The following is a 26,919-nucleotide window of genomic DNA, read 5'->3' on the forward strand; positions in this document are numbered from 1 at the left end:
AATCCATGATGTCAGGGAGGGGGCCACACCCATACCGAGCAGCTTGTCTTTCAGTATGGGAGGCCTTATGGTGTTGAAGGCACTGGAGAAGTCAAAGAACATGACTCTCACATATGAACCAGGCACATCCAGATAAGTATATGCCCGATGCAACATGTACAGAATCAGAATCAGAAAAAAAATAGTTGCTCATCATAAAGTTGATGGCAGCAACATGTCTGAACAATATTGTGACAGGACCATGTTTACCTGTGTGAGGTTTCTGTTTATGAACTATAGATGATGGAAAAGTCTTTACAATTTCACATTGAGGTACATTGTTTTGAAATTGTTTCATAATCTACGAATGCATTTTTTTCCCCAAGATTGCTGAACCTCTGTCCAGCTTTATGTCTGAGGGACTCTGCATCTCTGAGGTGCTCTTTTTATTCTCAAATATGTTGCTGACCATTTGCCAATTAATCTAATCAGTTGCACCCAACCTTTTGTTGTCCCCGTCTCAACTTTTTGAGACATGTTGCTGCTATCAAATTGATATTTTTTACTATTTATTATGTTCTACTGTGAATAAAATATTGATTGATGGTGTTTGCAAATAATTGCATTCTGTTTCACACAGCATCCCAACTATTTTGAAACTGGAGTTGTATGTCTCTTCACCCTGCGTTGATCTCCAGGGTTGAATAAGTGGATTTCTTGGTTTCGCAATATTAAAACACTGTGAGCATATCCATGTCAGAGCTTGGGGATTAGGGCTTTATGATTTAAGGTTGAACTGATAAATGTCATTGCAGATTGTATTTCAGTGGTGCTGCTGGTCTACACTATGTCTCCACTGTTGTGAAAACTGATGCAGAAAATTCGGATTTACTGCCTGTTATTTCATATTCCCTTCGTTATTTCTTCTTGTTAAAACTAACGCTTGCATTATCCACGATGCAGTTGGTGTGTGGTTAGTTGGTGCAATATCAGCCTCGTGTCAGTACATTTTTGGATTTGTTTTGCTCTCCAATTCTTACTCTTTCACATAACTTAATACCCACTTGATCAATTTAGGATGAAATACCAGACTATATGCTCAAGAGGCCCCCTTTAAAATGTGAAACATGTTATACAACTGGACACAGTCTTTTACAAAAAAATATTTTATTTAAAAAACCCCATCATATTAAAAATCGAACATTCACAAAAATATTGCAACGTTACCATCTAAAGTGTTCAAAGGCAATCTTGAAAATGTATCAAAGCAATAGGAAGATATTGCACTTTTCATGATTGTTCAGCACATTTGACTATAAGGCAAAAGTCTACAGTTTTTAAATCACGACACATCCTGACGTCGATCCTCTTCATCATGTTGCAAATAATATGCCGTTCCTCTGAACTGCAACTTTTGCAGCATTATACTTTGCTCCACATCCGAATTACCTTGCAGGTAAAACATTAAAAGCAATGTAAAACGTGTAGATTCAAAACTCCAACATTTGGAAACATTAGCTCTTTTCAAAACACAGTATTGTACTTGCATGCAGTCTAAAAAAAAACATGCTTGCATGGCTAAATCCATAGTAAAACCTGAAGGTGTTGACAACTCTAGGCACATGTCCCATCTGTGATAATTGACTGAAATTGCTGCATTAGACTGTAGCAACAACGAGAACAAACAGATACTATCAGTACGCTTTAGACAGTGTTTCATAGGAATGGATAACAGGTGATGCTTCTTTTTTTTTTTTTTAAAGTACGCTGTTTTAAATAATTAACAGAAATTCTTGCAATTAAAAACATCAACGACACTTAAAATATCACACCATTCTCTGATTTCCTCACTGTGAGGTCTGAATGACGCAAATAGAGGAAGACTAAAACTAACATAGAGCCTCACTGGTTAACTGACCTCTAAAGAAAAAAGGAAGCACCGCATGAAACATAAAGTGCTTTTGTCAGAGTCTAAACCCTGTTTCGGTTAAATATTTGGCCTTCAGGAAATGACTCCTGTGACACAGCAGCAGACAAAAGGAGTCTGTTGCATCTTACTATGCTCACTGAGATTTTATGTGTGTCATGACATAAATGCTGTGTCGGGGTCTTTGATGTGGTTAAAAAACAGAAACACAGAGCAGCCATGACTGTATTTTTCATGCACCACTTTCACATCATGGTAGGATTGGAGTAAATGCCATTGTGTTATTGTGTGTGTATGCGTGTTTTTTATGCCATTCACATATTATACTCCTTATTTTGTGGGATCACAGCTCTCTTCTCCAGAGTGTTTTATCTGCTTTGGTTTTCTGTTGCTTCTGCCATGGCTCTGAATCTCGAATTTTCATCTGCCAGCAAGGCTGCGGGGGAGTCAAACTCCAAAATCTAAAAAAAAAGAAAAGAAAATGACAAAATCAGCATCAGCACATTAAATCTGGACGTATTACTGCTGCCTTCCCTGTATGAACAGCATTTTAATATCTGGAAAGCATGGTCCTCAGATGGTCTTGTTACGCTTTGTTGAATGACACAAGTTTATACGGTGTAATCTGCGCTGATCACTAAACAGAGCACACCTTTAGCTCTGCTTTTTGCACACTGACACATATTGGATACAGATACAACAAATTAAAGGAGTAACACTGAGAGTAGTTGCCAGTTATCCAAGAACATTAAATCCTGAGTAGGAGCTATTCAACACAATCTATAACATGAAATGACAAAAATAAATAAAATTGACGAATCCCTGGGTTGTTATAATTGGCTTTGTTCTTAAACATTATGTATTCATATTCTGTATGTTTCTAAACAATCTATGTTCCTATTTCGTACTTATCTACACAATGTATGTCCTTGAATGGTCCAAGACTTTAAGATAGCATAACTGGACTAAATAACTGGGTGAGATGAAGCTTCTACATCTTGTCAGATAGGTCTGTTACATTAGATACACGCCGAAAACAACACTCACACACACATGTTGTTTATCACATCCCAAGAACATGACGTGGACAGCGGTTGGTCTGTTCATGTCACTAATAACTGGCCAATTATACTCAGTCCCATGTAAGTCCAACCTCTGTAAGATAAATGTGAAGAATATAAAAATGAACGATTTCCATATATCGGGGCTCGGGCTGACGGATTTCCTGCAAGAGCTCTGACACTCCGAGTCCAGCGCTGCCATACTTTACCTGTGACCAATAAAAAATATACTTTGTTTGATTAACTTGAGATTTCTCCGGTTTGTTGTTGGGCTTCCAATGAAAGAATCGGGCTAACAGGGACAAAACTGACTCTTCTAGGCAGAGTCACAGGATCATAGTGGCAATATACCAATGTTGCTGTAATCTCTGCATGTTGATTAATCCTTCGAGAAGTCAACTCAAACTTCTAAGTAGTTTCTAATTTCTGTGCATTGTGTTTCCTCTACTTGCATCAGAAGTCAGTTTCAGCGCCTCACAAGTAAAAAATGCAGTGTCTTATCCTATTCATCAACTCAAAGTGACCAATTCACACAATAAATCAGGGGTCGTCTCAACTTGCGAATGGGTTTGAGGCAGCAGTGCGAATTGTACAATCACTCATGTTGCATTTATACACACCTGGCCGTTGTCCAGCACCATGACCCGGCTGCAGCTCATCACTGTGTTGAGACGATGCGCAATGATGAGAGTGGTGCAGCTGCCAAACGCACAGCGAATGGTCTCCTGGATGAGACGATCTGTCTCCGTGTCAATAGCTGATGTTGCCTCGTCCAGTATGAGTATCTAAAAATATAAACAGCAAATGTTACGGAGGGAGAGGCAAATAACAAATACCTTAATGCTCAAATAATGACATAGAAACGTGATGCAGTTTTAAATGACACCACTAGGTGACAGTGGTATCCCATGCAGGAGGAGACAGGGGAAGCTCTCATCTTCTCATTAAATGAAACTGAAGAGATAGTCACCCATTCCAAAAAAAAAAAAGAAAGAAAAAAACAGTGTGACATGTAAATATAGAATGGCAGCATTATACACTCAGCACCTTGCTGTTCCTCAGCAGAGCTCTGGTCACACAGAGAAGCTGCCGCTCTCCCACAGAGAAGTTCTCTCCGTTCTCCGTCACCTCTGAGTGGAGCGAATGTGGCAACTGGCTGACCTGAGGAGTGCAGTTACGGAGATATGAGGAGGGCTTCTTTACAGAGTATTCAAAGTATAATTTACGATGCAATCATCTTATCACTCACCATTTCTTTTATATGCGTTTTCTCAAGGGCTTCCCAGATCTGCAAATCAGAGTAATGGTCCCACGGGTCTAAATTGCTCCTGTTGGGATATAAAGCATAATTGTGGTATTTGTCAGCTGGATGAAATGTTTCACATTGAGACAGTACATGTGTTGTACAGCTGACCACCCAACACGCAATGACAAAGATCTCCTTTCTGAATGTAAAAGTGGTAGAGGTCCATAAAGCTTCAAGCTTCTGGGTTTTGTAAAAACAATGCAGCCATTTTGTTTTCTGAGTCACTCTTGCCTGTCAAATTAGGCTTATCTGTTGTTTAATTTCTTATCACAGAGCGTAGATTTCCCGGAGGAAAATCAAACTGACAGACACAGATTGCCACACTAAAGCAAGTAATATATGTGCTCCAAAAACCTTGCAATATCCAATTTCAAGCATATTATGGAAATTGTGTACGTGTGTGAACAGAATAATAGGGGAGTCCGTGACTTTATGTTAAAAAAAAAGAGGGTAATAAACATATATTGCGGCTTTAAAAAAAAAGCAGGCTGACTAAAACCCATTTCCAGAAGGGAGCCACCATCTGTATGGGCACACATGCAGACCCCCATTTTGATTCGACCTCCTGGTTGTACATAAAAACAGATTTCAGATTTTAAAGCAGCTGCTTCACTGCAAAGTTGTGGGTTTTTTTCCCTCTATTTTCCCTGATGTGCTTTTTAGTCCAAGATAAATTTTGTAAACCAGAAAAATCCATTATTCATAACTATTGATGATGAAAGTAATTATCACTGGATTTACCTGACTGTACCGATGAAGAGTACAGGCTCTTGAGGAATGATGGCTAGCTTGCTCCGCAGGTCATCCAGGCCAATCTGTGCAATATTGATCCCGTCAATGATGATGGAGCCTCTGCTCAGCTCCACAAGCCTGAACAAAGCTACAGCCAGAGAGGACTTTCCTGCAAACACATACAGAAAAGATGCTGTGCTCACAAATGTGCACAGAAATGTTGCAACAGAAATGTAAATGCAATCTGAAACGCTGCCGGCTGGGGAACAGAACAGTGAAGGTCAGTCGTACCTGATCCTGTGCGGCCCACAATGCCGATGGTCTCTTCAGGCAGAATGGTGAAGGACAGGCTCTTAAGCACTAGTGGCAGCTCATGTCGATAACACATGCTCACATCCTGGAAGGTGATCTTTCCCTGCTGAGGCCAGGAGGGGGCAGGAGTGGCCGCCTCACGACTTTGTCTGGGTGCTTCACTGTCAAGACTCTGAGATAAGGAAAGGCGATGGTATCTGGTATTAATCTCTGAAGAGGAACAAGCCCTCTAACTGAGTTGAAGTGATTTTCCTTCTATGAGCTTTTCTTTGCACTGGAGGGAAAAACTCAAGTTGATATTTGTATCATTGTGGTTTGATGACTGTTGTGTGTGCAACACAAGCCTTGTCATGCCCTCTGGAGAGCACAAAGACCACACACTGAGTTTCTGTTTGCCTCCTGCTGAGTTCATCACACATATACAATCACAGACACATACACCCATGCATGTCTGGACATGCCAACCGTCCTGAGTTAATCTACTGTCACATTGGTCTGGTCATAAAAATATTTCTGTGAGTCACAAAAGCACTGCGTGAATCAATGCTCTCACCTTAATATAATGATTGATCCTTTCAACTGATGTAAACCGGGCCTCAGTCTCAGTGAGCAGCCGCACCGTAAACTGAAACAGGCCAGTCAACTGGAATTGAAAGACAAGCAGAGAGTTAAAAGGTTAAGGATTTTTACTGTCACACTAATTACAACGAAGCCCCGACTGTTTAGGCCACAGCAATTGAGCAGCAAACAGACTTGCTGACATGTCTCCTTCACAATCTTGCTAATTGATTTAAATTATCTCCAAAAGCTGGCATCACCATGTTGATCATGCCATTAGGAAAAGCTCTGAATGTTTAGAAAAAAGCTCCCAGACATACTGAGGAAATAATCTGTAGGGTGACAGAGAATCTGCATCATACACTTACAGTGTTGAACAGCAGCTGTAAACGACAGCTCAGTTACATGCTAGGCTGTAGATGGCAGCTAAAATGCTGACTTATTTTAAGTGGAGCTCAAGGACAGAGGAGTTAGTGGGCAAATATCAGTAATCAGAAAATACATAAAGACATAATGATGTTGCAAATACGACATGCTATTTGAAAGCATACCCTGGAGTGGCATCATTATGAAAGAGTCTACTTCTATATCATACAGTGGAACCTCTGTTACACTTAATAGTACCTCAATGTATCATTTTAATCTCAAATCAGATAAAAGCCTAAAGCCTGGTATCAGAGCCAAGAGAAGGTTTAGAGCTCCCATTTTCTTTTAGACCACTTGAATTACAATATGCTGAAAAGTTATAATGGCATTTCCACATAGTAAAAAGTGACACAGTCTCAATTTATCCTGTATTATATGGGTAACAGTTCAAATATATCAGGTAAAGTTCTGATCAAGTATCCTTCCAAACAGCTGATCAGCAAGACTTTGCACTTATTATCCTTTTGAATTACTTTCTGTGTTTCTGCACGTGTTTGTTTACAAACCTGCACCGCATATGATAGGGCCAGTCCTGCATAGGCTGGTGGTATCTGATTGTGCATGAAGACAATGAGAAGTGCTACAGCAGTGATAAGAGAGATGCTGATGAGGTCCAGGCGGACAGCCAGCCAGCGCATGGCGCAACTAAAGAGGTAGTTGGTGGCCTGGTTGGTGTCCAGCAGTTCCTGATATCTAAAAAAAGAAAAGAAAGAGAGACTGTAAACCCATTTCAAACAGGGCTGTATACTGCCCCAGTTCATTGGAGATTTTCCAACATGAGGTCTGATTTATTAACAGGCTGAGGAGGAAACTGAGAAACTACATGAGAAGATAAGGTGAAATTAATGTTTAATGATTTCTGTCACTGATAGATAACATTGTGCTCACCTTTGGAGGAAGCTGGGCCCTCTTCCATAGGCGTGGATGGTGGAGAGTCCCTGAAGACTGCTGGTTATATGGGAGGTGAATGGTGATTGGCTGATGTTCTCCAGGCGCTTCAGCTCACGAATGAGAACCCTGGAAAAAGACAATGATAGTTTTTTACATTTAACAACTGAGGAATTCATATTTTCCAGTAAAATGCAAAATCATATACAAATGACTGCAAATATTTCTTTGGGGAGACAAAAACTTTGCCTTGGCTTGTTTTGTGATCCAGTTTGATTCTGGAACACCACAAAACTAAAAAGTTGGCTGTCTTTGGATGAAAATGATAGGACATTGTGTGAAATACATTCAACTAGAAATCATTAAAAGCAACCCACGGTACATACAGACGGCAGAATGTGAAAAACCCGGCTGAAAAAGGAACCTTTGTGGAAGTGATTTGACCCACTTTAAGGACCAGAGCACATATGTCACATCTAAGTTAAATTGATACTTGAGCTTTGTAAAATCTTGGAGGGATAAGCCGTCTTAATGATGAAACAGAGCTGAGAAGTGTGGGATTGGAAGACGCTTCAGCTCTAATGATGCTGCTGTGTGGCAGACAGGTAATGATGAGACAATGCACAAAACAGGCAGATGGCCCACAACACAGCACCAGCTTCTCTGACTGGTCACTTCTCCACTACTGATGGTTGTGTAACATTACAAGTGATTGTCACAAACAAAAAGCCCAACACTTGGTAGCCAGATGTGCCGTCGATGAGGAAGTAAGAGGAGGAGAGGTTTCTTGACAAAGGCGTGGCTTCTGTCTACTTTCCTTTGCCAAGACAGAATGACAGTGCATGGCAGTTACGAGTCTCCCATGAATTATTCGGTTTTCTCATAAAAATCTGAGGAGAGATGAGGAAAGAACATGACACGTCCCTGCTCCCAGGCTGTGATGCACGCAAACATGTTTATGCCCTGGGCAGTTTTATTGTAGAAGGAAATCAATAAAAGTTTCTTTAAAAGTGGACAATTTTAGTTCTACTTTGACGTAACATCCATACATATCCCGGGATGTTATGACTTTGTAAGACACCGTATCTCATTATTTTAAACAGCACTGCTGAAGGTTATCAATACTTTTCATTAGCCATTAGGGAAAAGCTTTTCCTTCCAATCTTATTCCCATTTCCTTTTAAAGTACAGTATGTCCTTACCTCCACTTGCATTTCCCACCAACTAAGCACACAGAGAGAAGATGTTTTGCAATTAATCTGAGCTCTTAAGTATGAGATCTGATAAAAGAAATCATGGATTCCAGTTTGTGTAGAAACAAGTCATTAAGTGGCATCTTGAGAAGAACAGGAGGAGATGTTTGTTTGAGCTCCGTCCCTTTAAGTTTCACCCCCTTCTGCTACACCACAATAATCCCAGTATCATATAGTTTATGTTTTTATATGATGCAGTGCTAAAAATCAAAGATAATTACTGTGTGCACTGGATATGTAGGTGAAATCTTGTTTTTGCAACTTCTGACAACAATAACACAGACTCATGCTCTTCTTGATTTCACACAAAGAGGAAATAACATGATTCTGTGGTTATTTCCCAGGACACCAGCAAGCGAGCTACGGTTTCTCTTGCTGTATTCACCTTTATTACTCAACTGCAGCAAAAACGTAAATAATGGCAAAACTAAGAGGCATTGGATCAGCCAGAACACTCCTGCAAAATTTACCACTGTACAGAAAACCCTTGAGACTCTACATGTTTGTAGATAAAGATTATTGCAAAGCCTCTTTCAATGTTTTTCATTTTCAGTTCTCTCGAAATATATTATCTAATTTGATCCCACAATAAACATTAATGATTTTGGATAAGTCTGCAAAACCAAGTCTATGATCATAGTTCCAATAGGTGTAATGTTCTCAAATCCAAGTGATATATAGCCCATGTGAGAGCATGTCTGTGTTGAATGAGCTTATACACTTGGTGATAAAATCCGAGAGAAAAGAAAAAAAATTATCCCTCAGCTTTGAAGCTCTACTTTGATTTCTAAGTATGTTTTTTCCAGTTTTTAATTTACTTGAACTTCAGTGTAATTACTGAAATCTATCTCAGTTGAAACTAAAGAAACATGCAGCGTTCAGCGGGGGAAAAAAAGGTACATTATCATCCCTCCAGCAAACTCTATCCTGTGAACTAATAGCTATGATAACAACAGGAACGGTGAGAATCTGACCTGGAGACACGGTTGACAATGCAGAGGAAGGCACCCAGGGGCAGGATAGAGATCAGGAACCAGGGGAAGACAATGCCCACCATCCCCAAGCAAAACAGCACCAGGGTCAGGTTCTGCAGCAGCATTTCAGCTTGCATAGTCAGCCGCACATCCACTGGGGGAGGAAAAATATCAGTGTAGTGTCAGATATGAGACAGGGGGGGGGTTAAGGCTTTGAGGGGCAGTTTCACCAACAGAGAACCCATTTAGTTTACAGTCATGAACAAAGTTTTTGAAAATTCAACCAAAAATAGGTTAGTTCCCAGTGAGAACCAGATGCCATTCAGATCCAATAAGGAATTGTGCTGACATGGGCACCATGATGAGTGGGCGAGTGGTAAGATTAACTGTCAGTATAGACATCTGCTGAATTTCAGCAGAGACTCAAAGGCTCGACCACAGTATGACAGATTCTTTGGTACCCAATCTGCCTCATATTAGTGTTTTATTTTCTTTCACAAACAAGAGAGAGAAAGTAGTAAAACCTCCACAGGCAACAGAAAAAAATAAATATCATGTTTAGAAACAAACGCAACCATCCAAAAAAACAACAACTCACAAATCGACATGTCAAGCAAAGACACAAGTGAAGTGGATAACAGAGAGCAACTCACAAGGGGAAAAACTTCATGTCAAATCACACTATGTCTTGGCACTACACCTTGTCAACTACGGTGACTTCACTGGCTGAGAGCTCTCCTGAGGGAGAGGTTCACAGTCATGACAAATCAAGCCTCACCCTCGTCCATGTCCCTGGAGAAGCGGGTCAGGATTCGACCCAGAGGTGTCGTATCAAAAAAGCGCATGGGGCTGAGGAGGAGCTGGCGGAACAGCTTGTCGTGGAGTGCAGATGCGGCCTTCACTGTGCACTGTCAACACAAACAACATGCTGCGTTTCAACACGAGACCTGACACATGTAAACAAACAACTTTAACAAACATACGGAAACAATCGTGGCTCGGAAAAACAGACAGTTGGAAGGAAATCACCCAGTGATCACACAATACAGTGGCACTCACATGTTGCCTGCAGAGTTACAAACACTACCTCACCATATGCTGAGCATGTGAACAGGGATGGGTGGCTATTTGCTTTCCTCGCACAAGGCAGGCTGTCAAATCTTCATTTATAATGAGTTTCTGGGAGGCTTACATGAAGGTCATGACCCAATGCGCAAGAGACATTTCTCCAATTGGACAGAAATTACATGTGGCAGTGGAGAACAAATTAATTCTATTAATGGAATATTTAACACTCACAAAGATCCCATCACAGCTAGAGGTAAAAAAAAAAAAGATTAGCCATCTTTGAAAAATTAGCAATTTCACGTGGCACGCATTAACGTGTGGGACTAACCTCTGCAATTCTGTGTCAGGATGGGTTAGCGTGAAAAAGAGGACGCGCACCCGAGGGGGCACTGACTTGGATGAGCGCACACACCCACGCGCGTGTCCTCGCTTTCTCTCCTCTTTTAAAATCACAGACGGACAAATAGACACACGCAGCCTTTGTAAAGCTGTGGATAGTGCAAGTGGACAAATGCTAAATGGATTTGGCTTGCAGCCATTTTCCATTATGGTGCTAAAATCATGAGAGCATGAACAAATGACCGCAAAGACAATCAGGGAGGAGCACTTGACTGTAAAGCACTAATGATATATCTGAGCTTAATAACACTTTGAAGTTCATCAGCGTTTAAAAGAAAAAAGTCAGTGATGATGATGAAAGACGCTTACCTTCACAAACAAAAGCCCTCTCACTGTCTTCAGCAGTAAAGCAGCTCCCATGGAGATGACATAAACAGTCGAGTAGTACTGAATATGAGGGTTGAGCCTCATGCTGTTGCTCGCTATTGTTTCATTCACCAGGATTAATGATGTGTTCTGAGGGCAGATGGGGCAACAAATTACAATGACTGAGTTAAAAATTGAAAAATTCCCCATTTAGCTTCTAATGAAATTGAGAAAAGCGCACTTTGGCTTGCAAAAAAATACATTAAAATCAGTCAGTCTGGTGACGCTTACTATTCCAAGCACATCTCTCAACAGCAGCCACTGCATGTTTGCTTCACATCTGTTTCTCCGCTGCTTGTTTTTAATTAAGTTTACAGAGATGCTGTTACTTTTTTAATCATGCACATTCAGATTAATGCTCAGTCTGCTGCCACAACTCACTGAGGCAAAGTAGTTATTTTTCCTTTGGGAGCCAAAAACACACCAAAGAGAGGAGTTTATTATAATGAAGCAGGGTCTGCTTCCAACTTACCCCTCTGCCTTGCCTGATCCAGTGACTCAGCCACCAGTTACTGAAGGCTATGCTGCCAGTGGTAGAGAGGAAGAAGAAGGCGTTGATGATAAAGACTAATGGACCCCCCGCTGCTTTGATGTAGGCTCCATACACAGACCAGGCGACTGCACCAGAGCCTTTCTCCTCAGCTTTCATCAGTTGTTCTGAATCCAGGGGACAAGAAAGAAGGCCAAAATAAAAAAAACTTTCTTCAAAGAAAACAGCATTTTACTTAATTTTATACACGTCAAATGAAAAGTGGCAGGCTCCCTCACCTCTGCTTTTGCTTTCCACCTTTGGTATGACCTTGGCAACATCAACAGCGCTGTCAGCCTTTTTTGCTCCTTCCCTTTGTTGGTTGTTTTTTAAATTCTCTTTAACCAGGTTCTGAGGGACAAAAATGGGAATGGAGAGAGTTTTTAAGCATGCCGAAACAACACAATGAGCTTAAACAGATACGATATCGGTGACATGGTCTTCAGCAGCTCACCAGTGAATCAATGCACGCATTAATAATGAATGGCCTTGTATGTATTAACATTTTCCTTCTATTGGGCCTGTCTATCTGTGCTCATGAATTATTCAGCTTGTAATGTTCAATGTTACTGTTTAGCAGGGGCAAAGATGCTTTATTCAAAAGTGCTGCTTTTGTTGCTTGTGCGCCCCAGGCCTTACCTCCTGTTGCATGCTGTTGAATAGGTTGGCATAGTCACGCTCTTTACCCATTAGCTGTGCATGGGTGCCGTGCTCAGCAATCTGGCCGTCCTTCATCAGAATAACATCATCACACTCAGGCAGATACTAAAAAGGAAAGAGGTAAAATGGTGAGGACTTTGCAGACACGATGGAAATATTTTATTGATCAAAACTGGTGGGTCTAGTCATTCAGGAAAGCAATGAAACATTTTCTAGAAGAATAAAGAGACCTTTTGACACTTTAGTGGTCCTCACCTGTAGCTGGTGCGTCACAAAAAGCACCGTCTTGCCTTTAGCAGCCCCGCGAATGGCTTTATTGAAGATATGCGAACCCACACAAGCATCAACAGCGCTGAGAGGGTCATCAAGGAGAAGTATGGGTCGATCACTGTAGAGTGCGCGTGCCAGGCTCACTCTCTGACGCTGCCCTCCGCTCAGGTTGGCGCCCCTCTCCCCGATCTAGAAAGAGAACACAGAAATAAGTGCTCTGTGATGTTTGAAAAATTGCAGTTAGCAGTTGTCACGTTTTGTGGAAGACAATACACAAACCTCCGTCATGTCTCCAAATGGAAGCTCTGCAAGATCTGGGAGGAGACAGGATGCTTCCAGCACAGCGTTGTATCTGACGAGTAAAAATGTAAAAAATGTATTCAATTCAATAAAACTTCATTAATCTCCAAAGGGAAATTATATCGCTGCAGTATAAATCATCATTAAATTAAGTGCAGCGGAGAGAGGTAAGGCTGAATTCTTCAGAGATCGCTATGAATAGTTACACGCACAGCGTTGGCAGGTAAAACAGGTGTAAACAACATTGACAGGAACTCACAGCCAACAGTTCAACAAATGGGGTGAGGAGACACTCCTCAGAACCATTTCCTGTATTACACCATCTGTTGACAACAAGCACTGTAAATTCCTCCTTCTTCACTGTTATGTCTCTGTCTGCCCTCATAAACTTAAAGCTATGTAGCGAGATGTTCCTGCTTGTTCCTGCAGCTAAGTTTTAGGGGAAAAAAATAACGCCTTCCTGATATTCCCACTGCGTCTTCATCAAGGATCCAATCTCATCCATTTAATCTGCAACTGAGCTAAAATATCTCATGATGATCAAGAGAAGAAATACTTTAAACTTTCTCCTCCTTCTTCTCCATTTTGCTCCTGTTCTACATCTCCTCTTCAAAGCACGTGGACTTGGGATCTTATTCCAAGCATTACTTAAATCAGCTGTTCCTGCTTGCAAACAACTTTCCTGAGGGTCATGGTTATACATTATAACAGATACAAAAAAAAGTGCCATTACACCAGTTGAAATCTTTTCGGCAGCGCAAAATCAAAACCAGCACTGGAAAATGTTTTTAAAAAAAGTCTCAAAAAAATCCCCACAAAAGCCGTGCATTGTCTTCAGTTTTGTTTTTAACAGTGTAGCAGCTGGTTGTCTGATTTTTCATTGTTTTCTATGTTTGTCTCTTCATATTTCTGTTCCTTTTTTTCCCTTCTTCGCTCTCCCTCTCTCTCTGTCCCCCGGTCCGGTTCGGCACTATCACATGTCAAGTATTGTGACAAAAATAAATAAATAAATAAGGAGTTGATGGGCATCAAGGGGAGCTTTACATTCATAAAGCTTCCCTTGGCATAGCAAATGTGTGCGGCATAAACGGTATTCAGATTACAATTCTGCTGCCATAATGCTGGACAGGACAAGGAGTTAAAAAATAAATTAAATAAATTAAAAAAATCTCAAAAAGATACAAAGAAATACACAATATGTGCATTCCCAATATATTTATGGAGATCTCTGTAGATTTCTACCATACCTCTCTCTGCTATGCTTCAATTAGGAATAAATCTCCACTTTTAAGGACTTTTTTGTATAGCATCATGACACAAAAGTTTATCTTACTTGTCCGAGTCATACTCATTTCCAAACAGGATGTTCTCCTTCAGCGAGTCATTGAGAATCCAGGCTTGTTGAGACACATAAGCGAAGCCCCCGCTGGCAGCTACTTTACCTTCTAACAGGGTCATCTGCAGCACAAAAACAGAAGGTTAGAAGCTGAGAAGACACTTGAAAGTGTTCTTTTCAAAATATATATCCTTGCTGATATTCATGTTTGTGCCATTGAAGGAGGAAACTAGCTGAATCTGACCTGTCCAAGTAGAGCAGACAGAAGAGAGCTCTTTCCACTCCCCACACCTCCACAGATTCCAACCAGAGAGCCCTTAGAAAATAAATCACACGAAGCAGGTGAAGGTTTATCCAACTGTTTAAGCCACATATTCTTAATCATATTCATATTTTTTGTGTTACCGTCTTGACACGCAGCTCGATGCGGTGCAGGGTCTTGTGCAGTGGGGGTCGTATGCTTTGAGTGGAGGAGATGGTGCTTTGCGGGCTTTCCTGCTCCATATTTGTGAGAAGACTTTGTCCATTGGGGCCTTCTTTGTCTCCCTTGGTGTCCTCTGTGGAAATGTACAGACTAAGCTTCTCCCTGCGCAGCACACTCTTCATCCCCCCTCGCTTCTTCGGAGGTGGGTTCGACTTTGTAGCTGGCGAACGCGCTTTCTCCCAGGCCAGCGTGGCGTCCTGAAATTCTACCGCGTTGGCAGGATCTTCCATTTTGACTAAAATGGTCTCTCTGACATCCATCATATAGAGCCTCTGTGGAATGATACGAGATGGGTTACCTTAAACATCTGATTCAGACTATTTAATGCTGTTTTCTTTTAGGTACGACAATATCAAATAAAATCATGAAAAAGCAAACGCTGTTTCACACATGGCGTAACACGCGTCAGGTTATGTAATGACGAACTGGCTGAGCAGCAATGACTGCATCACAGAGCCTAATGCCTTAAGTAGAGTCCGGGCTGTCCTTAAGCTTCTCAGTACTTTATCATGCAGTGCGTGTAAATCACAGAAGATCTTTAGTCTTTTGGTGCGTCCTTGGCAGCAAGGCTTGCTTACTTAACCTTAGCTGGCTCTGTGCAACTTCTCTCACTAACATGTGACTTTTACTCTGTGTTGAGAAACAGTATATCAAAAATGTCAGTATGTGGTGTGGGTGGAAGAGTCTTTAGCAACAGGATAAATCCTGCCTGGCGACTCTCGTACTGTATGCACATTGTGGGTCTATTTTCATCTGTCGACCTTTGAAATGTTTGCTTACATTTTGACAAGTGACATGCTGTGTAAATATATATATGTAAAGAGAAAATCGTTCAGTTACTATGTGCTTTAACTGTGCTGGTTGACTAAAACACCTGTCTTGTAAAAACACAAAGTATGTACCATATAAATGACATTTATACCAGTCATTTTTATCTAAAATACTCTTTAAACAGTATTGTGCAAAAGTCTTAAGGCACCACTAATATTTCAATATCTTGCCAGGAAATAAGTGGAGTCTTTAAGTAGTCTCTTCAGGAATAGTTCTCCAGGCTTCTTGAAGGACATTTCAAAGCTTGTCTTTGGATGTGGGCTGCCTTTTGTTCCATTCTCTGCCAAGATGATCCCACACCGCTTCAATAATGTTGAGGTCTGGGCTCTGGGGAGGATTCATCCCTCCATAAGACCTGTTGCCACTGATTTTCAGTTTATTCTTGTGTCATTTGGCATCAGCCTTTTCTCCCTGTTTCCCTTCCTTAAGAATGGCTTCTTGACAGCCAACCTTCCATGAAGATAATTTCTGATGTGGCTTCAGTGAACAGCAGACGGATACTGTTCATCTACTGTAGATAGTTTTTAAGATTTCCTTTTTTTTTTAAAGGTTTTATGCTTATATCTCTTTGATAAACAACTTCATGCAAAAATACTATTTTGTTTTTTTTCAATAAGTGTTATCTTTGGCAATCGTCTTAGATGAAATTAAAGACATGGAAACAAATCATGTGTCTTTGTGACAGGCTGCTAGTAACAAAGTGCCTACAGACAACATTTATAATGGGTTCTTTGCTAAGTTGTCAGTTATTCTTAAGTACAACACTGCTTCATCCTTTGAGTGTGGTGCCTTTTTTAAAACCTGAATGATTCATAGGTCAGTGATAAGTGTCTTAATAAAACCACACATTCTAATGAAAAAAGTGAGATACGAGGACTGGACTTAAAATGACTGAAATGACAACCAGTGTCAAAAGAAAGTTTTCAAAGAGCTTCAAAAACACATGCAAAACCTTTGCTCAAGACCACTTTAAAAGATTACAAGGAAGTCTGGCGGCTTGTAAAAGAGTATAAGAAATATAAGGTGATAAGTACTCCGCAAAAGAAATACTTTTTTCACACACATGTATATCAAAGAGAGCCTTCTGCCTTTCTCACCTGAAACCTTTTAGCTGCCACGGCACCCTCTGACAGTGATCTCACGGCCAGTGGTGTGACTTTCAGGGCAAAAGTCATGGAGTTGAAAACAGCAACCACAGTGAAAGCCTGATGTAGGATGTACATAAATAGAGAAAGTCATTTGTTATTTATTACCCTGTCTCAAACTTTGAAAACCAAACAGATGCTTCACTTCAACTATAAAATAAGTAAAAAATGTAAAAAATATCAATTTGTTTCATGTAAAGGATCATTTTTGGAAGGTTTATCATACAGTTAATGCAGTCAGTGGTAAATGTATCCTAATCCCACATGCAAAATGGTAAAAGAATACATTGAAAATGTTGATTATGGGCTAAATATATGAATACCTCAGCTGCAGTGAGGTCATAGCCAAGGGCCATGTGTAAGGTGAAGGTGCACACGCTTGCTATCACCACGACAATGGGAGCCACACCCACTGTGAGACTCTGGACGACCCCAGCTCTCTCCAGTATCCCCCGCTCCTCTGATCGCACCTCTGTGGAGAAAACATGAAAGACAGACATGACTAAAAGGAAAAGAAAAACAAAAAGCTGGGGTTGAGTGGCTCCCAAAGGGTTTTCCAATGAACATTCAATCAACAGCACCCCCAGAGCCACTAACCAACACAGCATACAAAAACAAATACAAGAGGGAGGACAAGAGCCTCCCTCTTGAATAAGGCTTGAAAACCTACTGAGCCTTGATAACTCTCCAAGCCTAATGCCCAAATACTGACCCATTGGTCCCTGTTTGTATCTCTCACATGCATGACCTGACTGCTTTGTTAACCCATAAGAACCCGGAACCATTTCTACTTAAATGAAAATTAAGGGGGTCATAACACAGACTAAATAGACCACATAGAACACATTTCTGAATTTATTTTCAAAATACCACCCCCAGAGATCTGTCAGAGATCTGTAATGTGACATATATGTCACATTGGGCGTTAAGAACCTGGATCATTTCAACATCAAGGAAAATTATGGGGGACATAAAACAGAGTAAACAGATTATATAGAACACATTTCTGACATTTTTCTCAAAATAACACTCCCTAGTGTCAAAGATGTGTCAACTGGTGTTAAATGGTTTAAATGGTTTGAATCTTTCCTTTAGCAACCAAAAACAAGCCATTCTAATTTAGCTAGCTCTGCCCGTAGTGGTAACTTGGCACACAGACATCTTGGAAATGTTATTATGGGTTGGGTTAAAAGCGGAGGACAAATTTCGTGTGTATGCATGTATGCATGTATGCATGTATGCATGACCAATAAATCGGATCTTATGGGAAGACTAAATCACATGACCTGTCACATGACCCACCGGGATGTTAAGTATGGGTAACTCTGGCAATTCATGAGTTGAAATCAAGGATAAAGCTTTTCATGGAATTTTCCAATACATTTAAAGGGCGTGTGCCACCTGTGTCACGGTGGGTTCTTATGGGTTAACCCAGCACACTGGGTGCAAATACAAAAACAAGAAGCTCGAGCATCTTAAGCTCAAGCAACACAGTATGTGAAATAAAAGAACTCTGTCTTTCTAGTTCATCTTGTTTCCCATCTGGATTTCTTTTAGATGCCATGTGTGTTTCTCTTTGAACTACAAAAGGATGAGTCATACATCGTGGGCAAAAACACTGATCATTCATGTAGCTGGGATACTAATTAAAAGGAACGACACTGTAACCCTTAAGGCTCATTGGCGATTAAAGTGAATACCAATTAATTATCCCTCTAATAGTTTATCACTTAACAGCAGTAAAACTAAGCCCCACCGTGTTATTCTGGAGAATGATTAAAAAGAGGGGAAAAAATCCCTTATCCACAACCTAAAGCAAGGACCATATGAGAAAAGGCCACTGCTAATTCATAGATGAGAACAACAACCTCAGCAGACATTTAAGATACCGCAATGCCCAGAAGACACAATAATCTTAAAGACAGTGGATTTCCGGCGTGGGTGATCTTGCCCGTTTACTGATTGCAGGTGATAAACTGATCATTTGTGAGTTAAAACAAAGTGACACAATATTCTGAGTGAGTTGGCAAATAAAAGCCCCAAAACATGCATTCAATTGTACAAAGCTGTCTAAAGAAGCTGTGGTTTTTGACAACAAACAGGAAATGAGCACTGCGTATATCGCTGAGTCACTTAGGAGCATGACAGCCACTCACTGTGAATGTTCTGTGCAAAAGCATCTTCCCAACAATACATTTTGATGAACTTTATGCAGCCCAAGATCTCATTCATCAGCCTCACACGCCGGTCAGTGACTGACACGCACTTCTTACGGAAATACGCCGTCAGCCTCGATGCAAGCATCTGTCCAGACAGGAACAGGGGAAATGATGACAAGAGAAATAAGTGGCAGAGGAGGAAATGAAAGTAGACACAATCACATTAGCTAAGCTGCAGGCCTGTCCAGGGGACCAGAGTGATAAACGCCTTTCACCATAAATACCAGGGTCTCTTGCTGTCGGGCTATGTCTTAGGCCGAGTGTAATTTGAAAATAACAGACAAAGTTGACGGGAGATTGATAGCCACATAGTTATGAGGCTCTCAAAAAGTGCTGGTGGGGTTCTTTAATCGCCTGAATTAAAGAGATGACTACTTGTGTTTTCAACTAACCAAATTACATGAAGTTGTAGCTCAGAAAATAATGAGTCAACAGCAATATTTGTCCCTGGTAATTAAGTTTAGTTTAAACTTTTAGAGAGGCTTTGATTAAATTGCTTATTGTTGCTATAATGAATGTGGTCATAAATTGGCGTTTATAAAAAAAGAAAAAGTTGGTCATCAAATTACACTTTGGTGTTTGGCGTAATTTGTCCTTTACAGACACTGATAAACAGTCAAATTTTCCCATGTTTTCGATGTTCGTGCAGAAGTCGTACCATTGTAGGGTAGAAGATGATGAAAATGGCTGACCCCAGCATAGCAGTGGGGCCCAGGAAGACGGCGGTGTAAGACAGACCCAATATGCCCACCAGGGGCCCTCCTGCCAGCAGGCAGCTCACTGACACTGCTTCATAGAGTCGCTGGCCATCACTGGAGCAGATGTTGATCAACTAGGTATGGAGCAATTTGTAAGACAAACTGAATTAAAATCTTTTATGAGCTAAGCAATTTCAAACAAGGCAAACTAAGACAATAAGATCAATTTTACAAATGAAGTTGTCTTCATTCCCCAGTTTACTTGTTAAACAGTGGTTCTTTTAAAGCCGTGTAAGCACTAATCTTAGCCAGCCGTGCTTCCTTCATGATATGAGATTTGTCAAGATCTAAGCTCGGATGGTGCAAGAGTCTAAATTAAATCCATCTCAATCATGTGCATGTGGTGCTCAGAGGTGCGGGATTATGTTGTTAATTTGGAGATGAGTCCCCCGAGTCACCTACCTCGCCTGGGCTGATGTCTTTAGTGCTTCGCAGCCGGAGGATCTTCTGGAACGCAAAAGTAAGAGCTGCCCCGCGCAGACGAGCAGCAGTGCGGTAGTTGACGGCCCACATGAGCGCCAGAGACCAGGAACGCATCAATTCCGTGAGGAAGATCCCGGCTACCAGAGACAGGCCGTACAGTACATAAGTCTGTGAGCTCTGGGAATACTCCAGCAGAGCTCGTACCAGGAGCGCCTGACGACGGACAGTGAAAATGGGATGAGGGAACACACAAGGAAAAAGTAGCAGGGAAAGAACAAAGATAAAAGATGGAGACATTGAGGAGATTAAGATGGGGCAGAGAAGGAGCAAAAAAGGAGACAGGAAGGAAAGAGTCCAATTTAGAAAATGCCACAGATATAGATAAGCAAGGCAGAGACAAGAAGTGTGGAAAAGATGAGAATATAGAATTAAACACTTTGTGTTTAAATCAGTCAAATTAGATAAAAATGGTTAATCTGCAGAACTCAGCATTGCTTTGTCAGCACATTAATAAATCAGATAGGTATGTGACACAAATGCGTCATTGTGTAAGAACTAAATCCAGTTAATGCTCTTAGATGTGGGTAGTAATAATCACATAAGGCACACATACCAAAACATTGAAATAAACTTCTTAGGGCAGAAGGAACCAACCAACTCAGAAATACAAACAAAACTTTTCAATGTGACTACTGAACTAATTTCTGCTCAGGTTTAGAAATGAGCATACATTCAATTTGTATTCTAATACACATCAAAAGGCAATAAAAAGGACTGCACATTTTTCTGGATGTGTAAACCAGCTAATCTATGTTATTAAAATTGATTTTACTATCTAAAGCTTTGTAATCCACCCTTTAAATATCCAGACCGGCGTGAAACAGGATGAAGTGATTTTCAGAAAATACGTGGACTTGTGGCTCCAAACTAGCGACCATGTTGAAAGGCATATTAGCCGAAAAGAAGCAATAGAAAATGAAAGGAGGACTTAGACGGTACTCACAGGCCCAACGAAACCCGCCACCATTGTGAGGAGGAGGGAGAAGATGGCTACCAGCATACGGGTTTGGCAGAACCTCCAGAAGACTCGTATCAGGGATGCCCCCTCTCGTCCACGTCTTTTTATCTCGTCGTGCCACAAAAATTCGAGCCTGGAACCAACGACCAAGAACAAACGACATGCACTGTGACTGAGCTCAATTTAAGGAGTGAAGGAGTTTTTCCCTTTGGCATATTAGAGTGGTTCCAAGTGCTTTTACACTGTCAGTCAACAACATGTAAATGTTGGCCAAAATCAAAATCAGTGAAAAGCATATTTTGTGTACTGCTTTCTATCCTTAAATGATGTAAAAGCAGTTTATCAGACCGCCTAAAAGCACAATTTGAGGTATAAATAGTCTGACAGGCAATCATTCCAGTTAAAAACCATCAGAGGAAAATTAAACCAGGCAGGGTGATAATAATGCAAAGGTGACCTCCAATATACAATCATGAATGATGCATCACATAATTGGACTGAGAAAGGTACCAAACATGTTAAAGATCTGATAATGTGCTCCTACTGCTGCATAATACCTCTTGAAGTAGGTAAATATCTTGTTGGCCAAATACTTCATGGCTAATGACTCCATAAACCAGCAGCAGAGCAGCTGCAGAAGCTAATTTATGCCCAAACGACTTTATTAAAAACGTATCAAATACAACTTTCAAAGCCTGATAATTACAACTTGAAGTCAAATGGTGCTAAATGTAAGAAATTACAATTAAACAGCAGCCGAAAGTTGCTTAGGTGCAACTTAAATCACTGACAATGTGAGGAGTATAAGGACCATAATAAGGAAAACACATAGAAATATATGTATTTTTTAATTTAGAGACATAATTAGAAATGTTAAAAATAAGGTAAATCAATTTTATTCTCAATTATAATGTTGACGATAAAGTTCATCACATTAGGAGTGTGACTGAAAACTTTCATAGTGAAAACATGCACCTCATTTAGGCACATGGTATTTAACAAAATACCATGTGCCTAAACAATAAAACATAATACAATACCAACAATATGCTATGCAAATGTATAGCTTTCATCATCAAAGTTAACTTAATTCCCACTATATAAAAACTCAATGATGCAACACTAGATCTTAAGTGTGGGCTTAGACACATAAATGGAAATGAGAACACCAGGGCAACAGTATGGGCTCCCGAGGAGGAATTATTTGCTTTTAAACAGGACTGAAATGTTTCTAACAGCTAACAGCCAGATGGCAAGCGAAGCTGATGTTTCAAGAGCGTGTTGGCTGGGACATCGCGTTCAAGATTCGCACCTCACTGAGCACCAACAAGTGTCAACTCTCCCAGGGAGCTTTTCCAATTCCCCCTTGCGCCATCATCTCTGCTTTGCATTGCGGTTGCATAACCGTTCTTGCTATGTAAACGCAAGATAAAGCCCCCCTCTGTTACCATCGTGATAGCTTTGTACTCCTTTCCTGCTTCCCTTCCACCAGCTCTTAAACACACAAAAAGCAGTGGCAATAAACCGCCAGGCCCTAAACCACAATCTCCCTGCAGGAGAAGTCACTTACACCACACGCACTTGTCATCAGACACAAGTTTGCACTTCCTCAAACAGTCACACTCCTCTGTACTGCCCAGTCATACCACACAGACGTGACAGCACACGAAGAATGGACATTTCAATGAGCAGCAGCACCCAAGAGCCCCGTAATCAGCTTTTTGTAAGTCCTGATAGTTCATTCAGAGAATTCGTGTGTTACTGTTTCTCAAGCTGTGGTTTGGCAGTCAAACAGAGACTTTTACCTTAGTCAGTGACAGCTAATTAACGTGACAGGGAGACACTGTGTGCTGCAGGTAGAGGAATGACATAAGCACACAAGTCAGGCACCAACTCTCACTGTAATCTCTAATCCCTGCTATTCTTAGCGCCCCCATCCTGACACAATGTTCCTGTATTAGTAAAGAGAAGCAGGCTGTTCATCAGTTAAGTCTCACAAAAGTGACAGAAAACTAACAAACAACAAATCTAAAACACCTAAGAACAGCGGCCGGCATAAGTTCTGGAAAAATCACTGTTACTGCGAATGTCTAAGTGAGCCAAACATGACTTCCAAAAGCAACAACATCAAAGATGATACATTTGTTACACCTTTCTTACTTTAAGAAAATGGAAAAGGGGCTTGAAGTGAACATTTGCACACAAAGCATTGCAAGTACTTAGTAACACACTCGTAGGGCAGTGACTCTTTCCAGTCAGCGAGAGCCTTTCACTTCTTGTTTAGGATACGTTTGCTTCGTCTGCATGCAAATTGCTACTAGTTCATTGAGATGCCTGCACACACTGCTCTTTCCAGGACTATGCATAGATTTTTGATGATGTTTAGGTGACTGTGAAGGCCACGATAAAACCTTCAGTTTGAGCCTCTTTAGGTAGTCCATTTTGGATTCTGAAGTGTATTCAGAATCATTATTCTAATTTAATCACATACTCACAATCTATGCTGCAGAAAGTGTGATGTTTGCTTCCAAGTTTCCAAATATCTAACTGACTTTTTCTTCCCTCAGCCAGTGAATTGCTCCTTGTGTCACCAGCTGTACGCTGAAAGCATGATCAGTCCCTCATGCTCCACAGTTTGAGAGGTGTTCTTTTCATTAAATTCTGCATCACTTTTTCTCTACACATTTCTTTGCTCTTTGTTTTAAAAAAGCTGCTTATTAACTGGCTCAGTTCACAGGAACTGTTTACAGTAGTGTCACTGCACATTGGAACTGTGCAACCACATGCAATACAAGTCGAATCAATCCACCTTTTGGTTTTTGTTTTGTTCTGAGGTTTTATTTTCTCGACAAAGAGCAGACTTTGAGAGTAAAATAAAGGGAATATTACCAGAAATATCCTTTAAAGGGGAACCCTGAGGTGACAAACATCATACACGACACACAAAAACTGGGTGACTTGGATTCATTGGGGGCCTGAGAGCAAATGCTTTATGTTGACGCACTTTCCAAGAATTTATTATTTATTCTACTTCATCGTCTCAGCTTCAGAGAACTGGAGCTTGGTGGGAAACGTCTGTCGGCATCAGGCTGAATTTTCTTAACATCACAAGTTTCTTTCATGAGGCAATCCTCAGTAGTGCACTGTTACCTCACCTTTGACAGTTGACTGTGGACGCCTCGTGACAAGACAGTCCCCATACGTCATCTATAGCCAAGCTGGACGCCTTGTAGGCCTTCAGTGCCAGTGGGGAGAGCCAGTGCAGCGTCATAAATGAGAAGAGGCCAGCGTTATCGACTGGGTGCTGATGCCTGGAATAGAGTGGAAGACGTGAAAATGGGTGAGATGTCTAAAAGTGCAGGGCCCACACAGAGGCGCTATGTTGGCAGAGCAGGCCCATGTAGGTTGCTGAGAAATAAGCGGCGCCTTTGCTCGACAGTCAATGACAGGTGAATCATGCCTGCAGTGTTTGGACAGTAATTTGCACGCTCCTCAGAGAAATCTAAGAGAGCAGCGAAAAAAAAAAAAAAAAAAAAAAAGGTCAGGGGCATCAGGCGGCATATGTTCAAACATGGTGTTGTGTGTCTCTGAGGGATAAGTTCCCATCCCTTATCAAGGCCTCCAGCTACACCCAAACAGTCAGGACATTAAACAGGCAGCGAGCAACAAATGTTCAGCATGCCGACCTAAACTGTCTGCCTTCATATCTGCACTTATCTGGCCAACATAAACTTCAATACAGTTTTGTTTACTTGTGCGTGATCCTGAAGGGCTTTAAAAGCTGCAGGCTTTTACGGTAGCGGCCTCGGCTCTTCGGCCCCCTCTCCACCGATGCCTCTGCCTCCTCCTCTTCCAGCTCGGGCAGTGGTTGTGGGGAGGACAGGGACAGGCCCTCCACCCTCCCAGCTGCTTCCAGGGCATCTGGGAACATGGCAGGTCCTCTGAAGAGGAAAGAAACAAATTGATGAATGCATTAATTAGCATAATACATTTCTGAACTGTGACAAAAGCCTTATAAGATACACTACTTGTGTTAATCACACGATGCAGACACTGTCACGGAGTAGCTAACTGCCAAATTTCAGAAAATAGTAAGTCATGTAACTCAGTCATGTCGGCTATCTAAACTTTCATTATTGACAATCTGGCAATTATCTTTGTGATGAGTCTGACATTACTCTTCTATAAGATAAGCACATTTTCACATTAGAGGAACAGAAATAACAAACAAATATACACATGGGCTTCGGGTTATTTTCGTTGACTTTTTTGTTGACAAAAAATACTCCGAACTTGACATTTCCAGCCAAAGTCTGAAATAGATCAAACGCAGTGATCTGCCTGTTCTGCCTTCATTTACCCCAGAGAGCTGGTACAGAGGAGTGGTGTTTTGCTGAATCACTCTCTGAGACGCAGATAGTTTTGAGAAATCTCCTTGCTCACAGGTCATGGCCCCCACTCTGGCATACAGTGCTTATCTATTTAAAGACAATCTGCCAGCAAGCCTGGGAGCTCAGGAGCAGACATCTGAGCTGCCGGTGCATCCAAACACTGTCACTGATCCCTCCTGTAGCAAAGCTCTGTGACAAGGTCAGCCCTAGCTGGTGTGGGGCGCAGATATCTGTCCAGGGAATGTAGTCGATGATGAGATCCAATACAGCTAGCCCAACTGGGGCAAAAGCAGAAACTGATACCATAAATTCTGCCGGAACATATGTTGCGACACATAGTCACTGCTGTTTTGATGGGCACCAAACTTTGGTGCTGAAAGAGAGTACTACTGTGTGTTTGCGTTTCCATCTGTTGCCCACATTGGTCGTATCATGTGAGGTTTGTCATATGGCTGCGGATTTTTTAGGGAAAGACCGGCCATTGTTCGCTACAGTCAAAAACTCTGCAGCCATGAATTCCAAGAGTCCCTTATTTAAAGAAACATTAATTGAATTAAAATGCTTACATGGGAAGGGGAATTGACTGGGCTGCCCCATTAAAATGTCACACTACATAGCACACGCAATAACAAGGTTACAAGGAAACCAAAATAGATATTTGAGCAAAGAAAGTTAATAAGTACAGTTAATGTGCACAACAAACTGACCCACAATTTCAGAGATACACACTTTGTTTGCTTCACGTTTTAAGCTGTTATCAGCGTGTACAAAGATAAGGTTCTTGTAAACACAACTTGAGTCGTATACAATTTTACATTCAACCAATTTCTTCCTTGATGGTTGTTTTATCAATTTAAGAAGCTGACACTGATAACATATCACTCTACATTAGTTAGAAATACTCCCTAATATCACCTCAATTTAATCAACCTGCCTCATTATCACGAGACAACCACTTTTTCTCTTGGTGAGCCCTTGTAAATATAAAGTGACTGCAGCGTTTTCATCAGTTCCACACTTACATTAAAGTCAGTCTGGTTCGGGTCACCTTGGTAGCAGTTCACTTCTTAGATGTTGTGTTTACAACAAGGAAGCACAGATGATGATGACCATGGTGCTTTCTTCTCTCAGTTTTTGTCTTTAAACCTTGACTTCGTCTCCGCACGGGCACATCCAATTCAGACACGGATGGAAACACGGCGGGGAATCATGGCAAACTTTACGCCTCACGTGTATACAGGACCTGCTGTTTCCTACCGGCGGCGTCCACGGCTCAGCTTCACTGTCACATAACTGCTTCGCATGA

General features: G+C 41.1%; 1 protein-coding gene across 2 annotated transcripts; it reads right to left on the minus strand.

Annotated features, from left to right (window-relative positions):
* Nucleotides 1-1,129: 1,129 nt before the first annotated feature.
* LOC142397944 (ATP-binding cassette sub-family C member 5) lies at nucleotides 1,130-26,919 on the minus strand. 2 transcript variants are annotated; one of them, XM_075481787.1, is made up of 29 exons: nucleotides 26,636-26,919; nucleotides 24,975-25,163; nucleotides 24,378-24,533; nucleotides 21,208-21,355; nucleotides 20,184-20,417; nucleotides 19,682-19,855; nucleotides 18,961-19,108; nucleotides 17,128-17,276; nucleotides 16,757-16,864; nucleotides 14,750-15,100; nucleotides 14,589-14,660; nucleotides 14,342-14,466; nucleotides 12,988-13,060; nucleotides 12,694-12,897; nucleotides 12,418-12,543; nucleotides 12,018-12,129; nucleotides 11,722-11,906; nucleotides 11,193-11,339; nucleotides 10,195-10,324; nucleotides 9,417-9,570; nucleotides 7,190-7,318; nucleotides 6,808-6,994; nucleotides 5,871-5,960; nucleotides 5,297-5,489; nucleotides 5,015-5,174; nucleotides 4,217-4,295; nucleotides 4,015-4,128; nucleotides 3,588-3,752; nucleotides 1,130-2,367 (listed from the first exon to the last, which is right to left on the minus strand). In XM_075481787.1, the coding sequence occupies exons 2-29, from the start codon at nucleotides 25,151-25,153 to the stop codon at nucleotides 2,275-2,277; spliced, it is 4,185 nt and encodes a 1,394-aa protein (XP_075337902.1). In that variant the 5' UTR covers nucleotides 25,154-25,163; nucleotides 26,636-26,919; the 3' UTR covers nucleotides 1,130-2,274. The 2 variants fall into 2 exon arrangements, with proteins under 2 accessions (XP_075337902.1, XP_075337903.1); XM_075481788.1 differs by lacking the exons at nucleotides 24,975-25,163; nucleotides 26,636-26,919 and having other exon boundaries at nucleotides 20,184-20,341; nucleotides 24,378-24,520.

The sequence above is a fragment of the Odontesthes bonariensis genome, chromosome 13 (assembly GCF_027942865.1).
Source record: "Odontesthes bonariensis isolate fOdoBon6 chromosome 13, fOdoBon6.hap1, whole genome shotgun sequence".
In the NCBI taxonomy this organism is placed as follows: Eukaryota; Metazoa; Chordata; class Actinopteri; order Atheriniformes; family Atherinopsidae; genus Odontesthes; species Odontesthes bonariensis.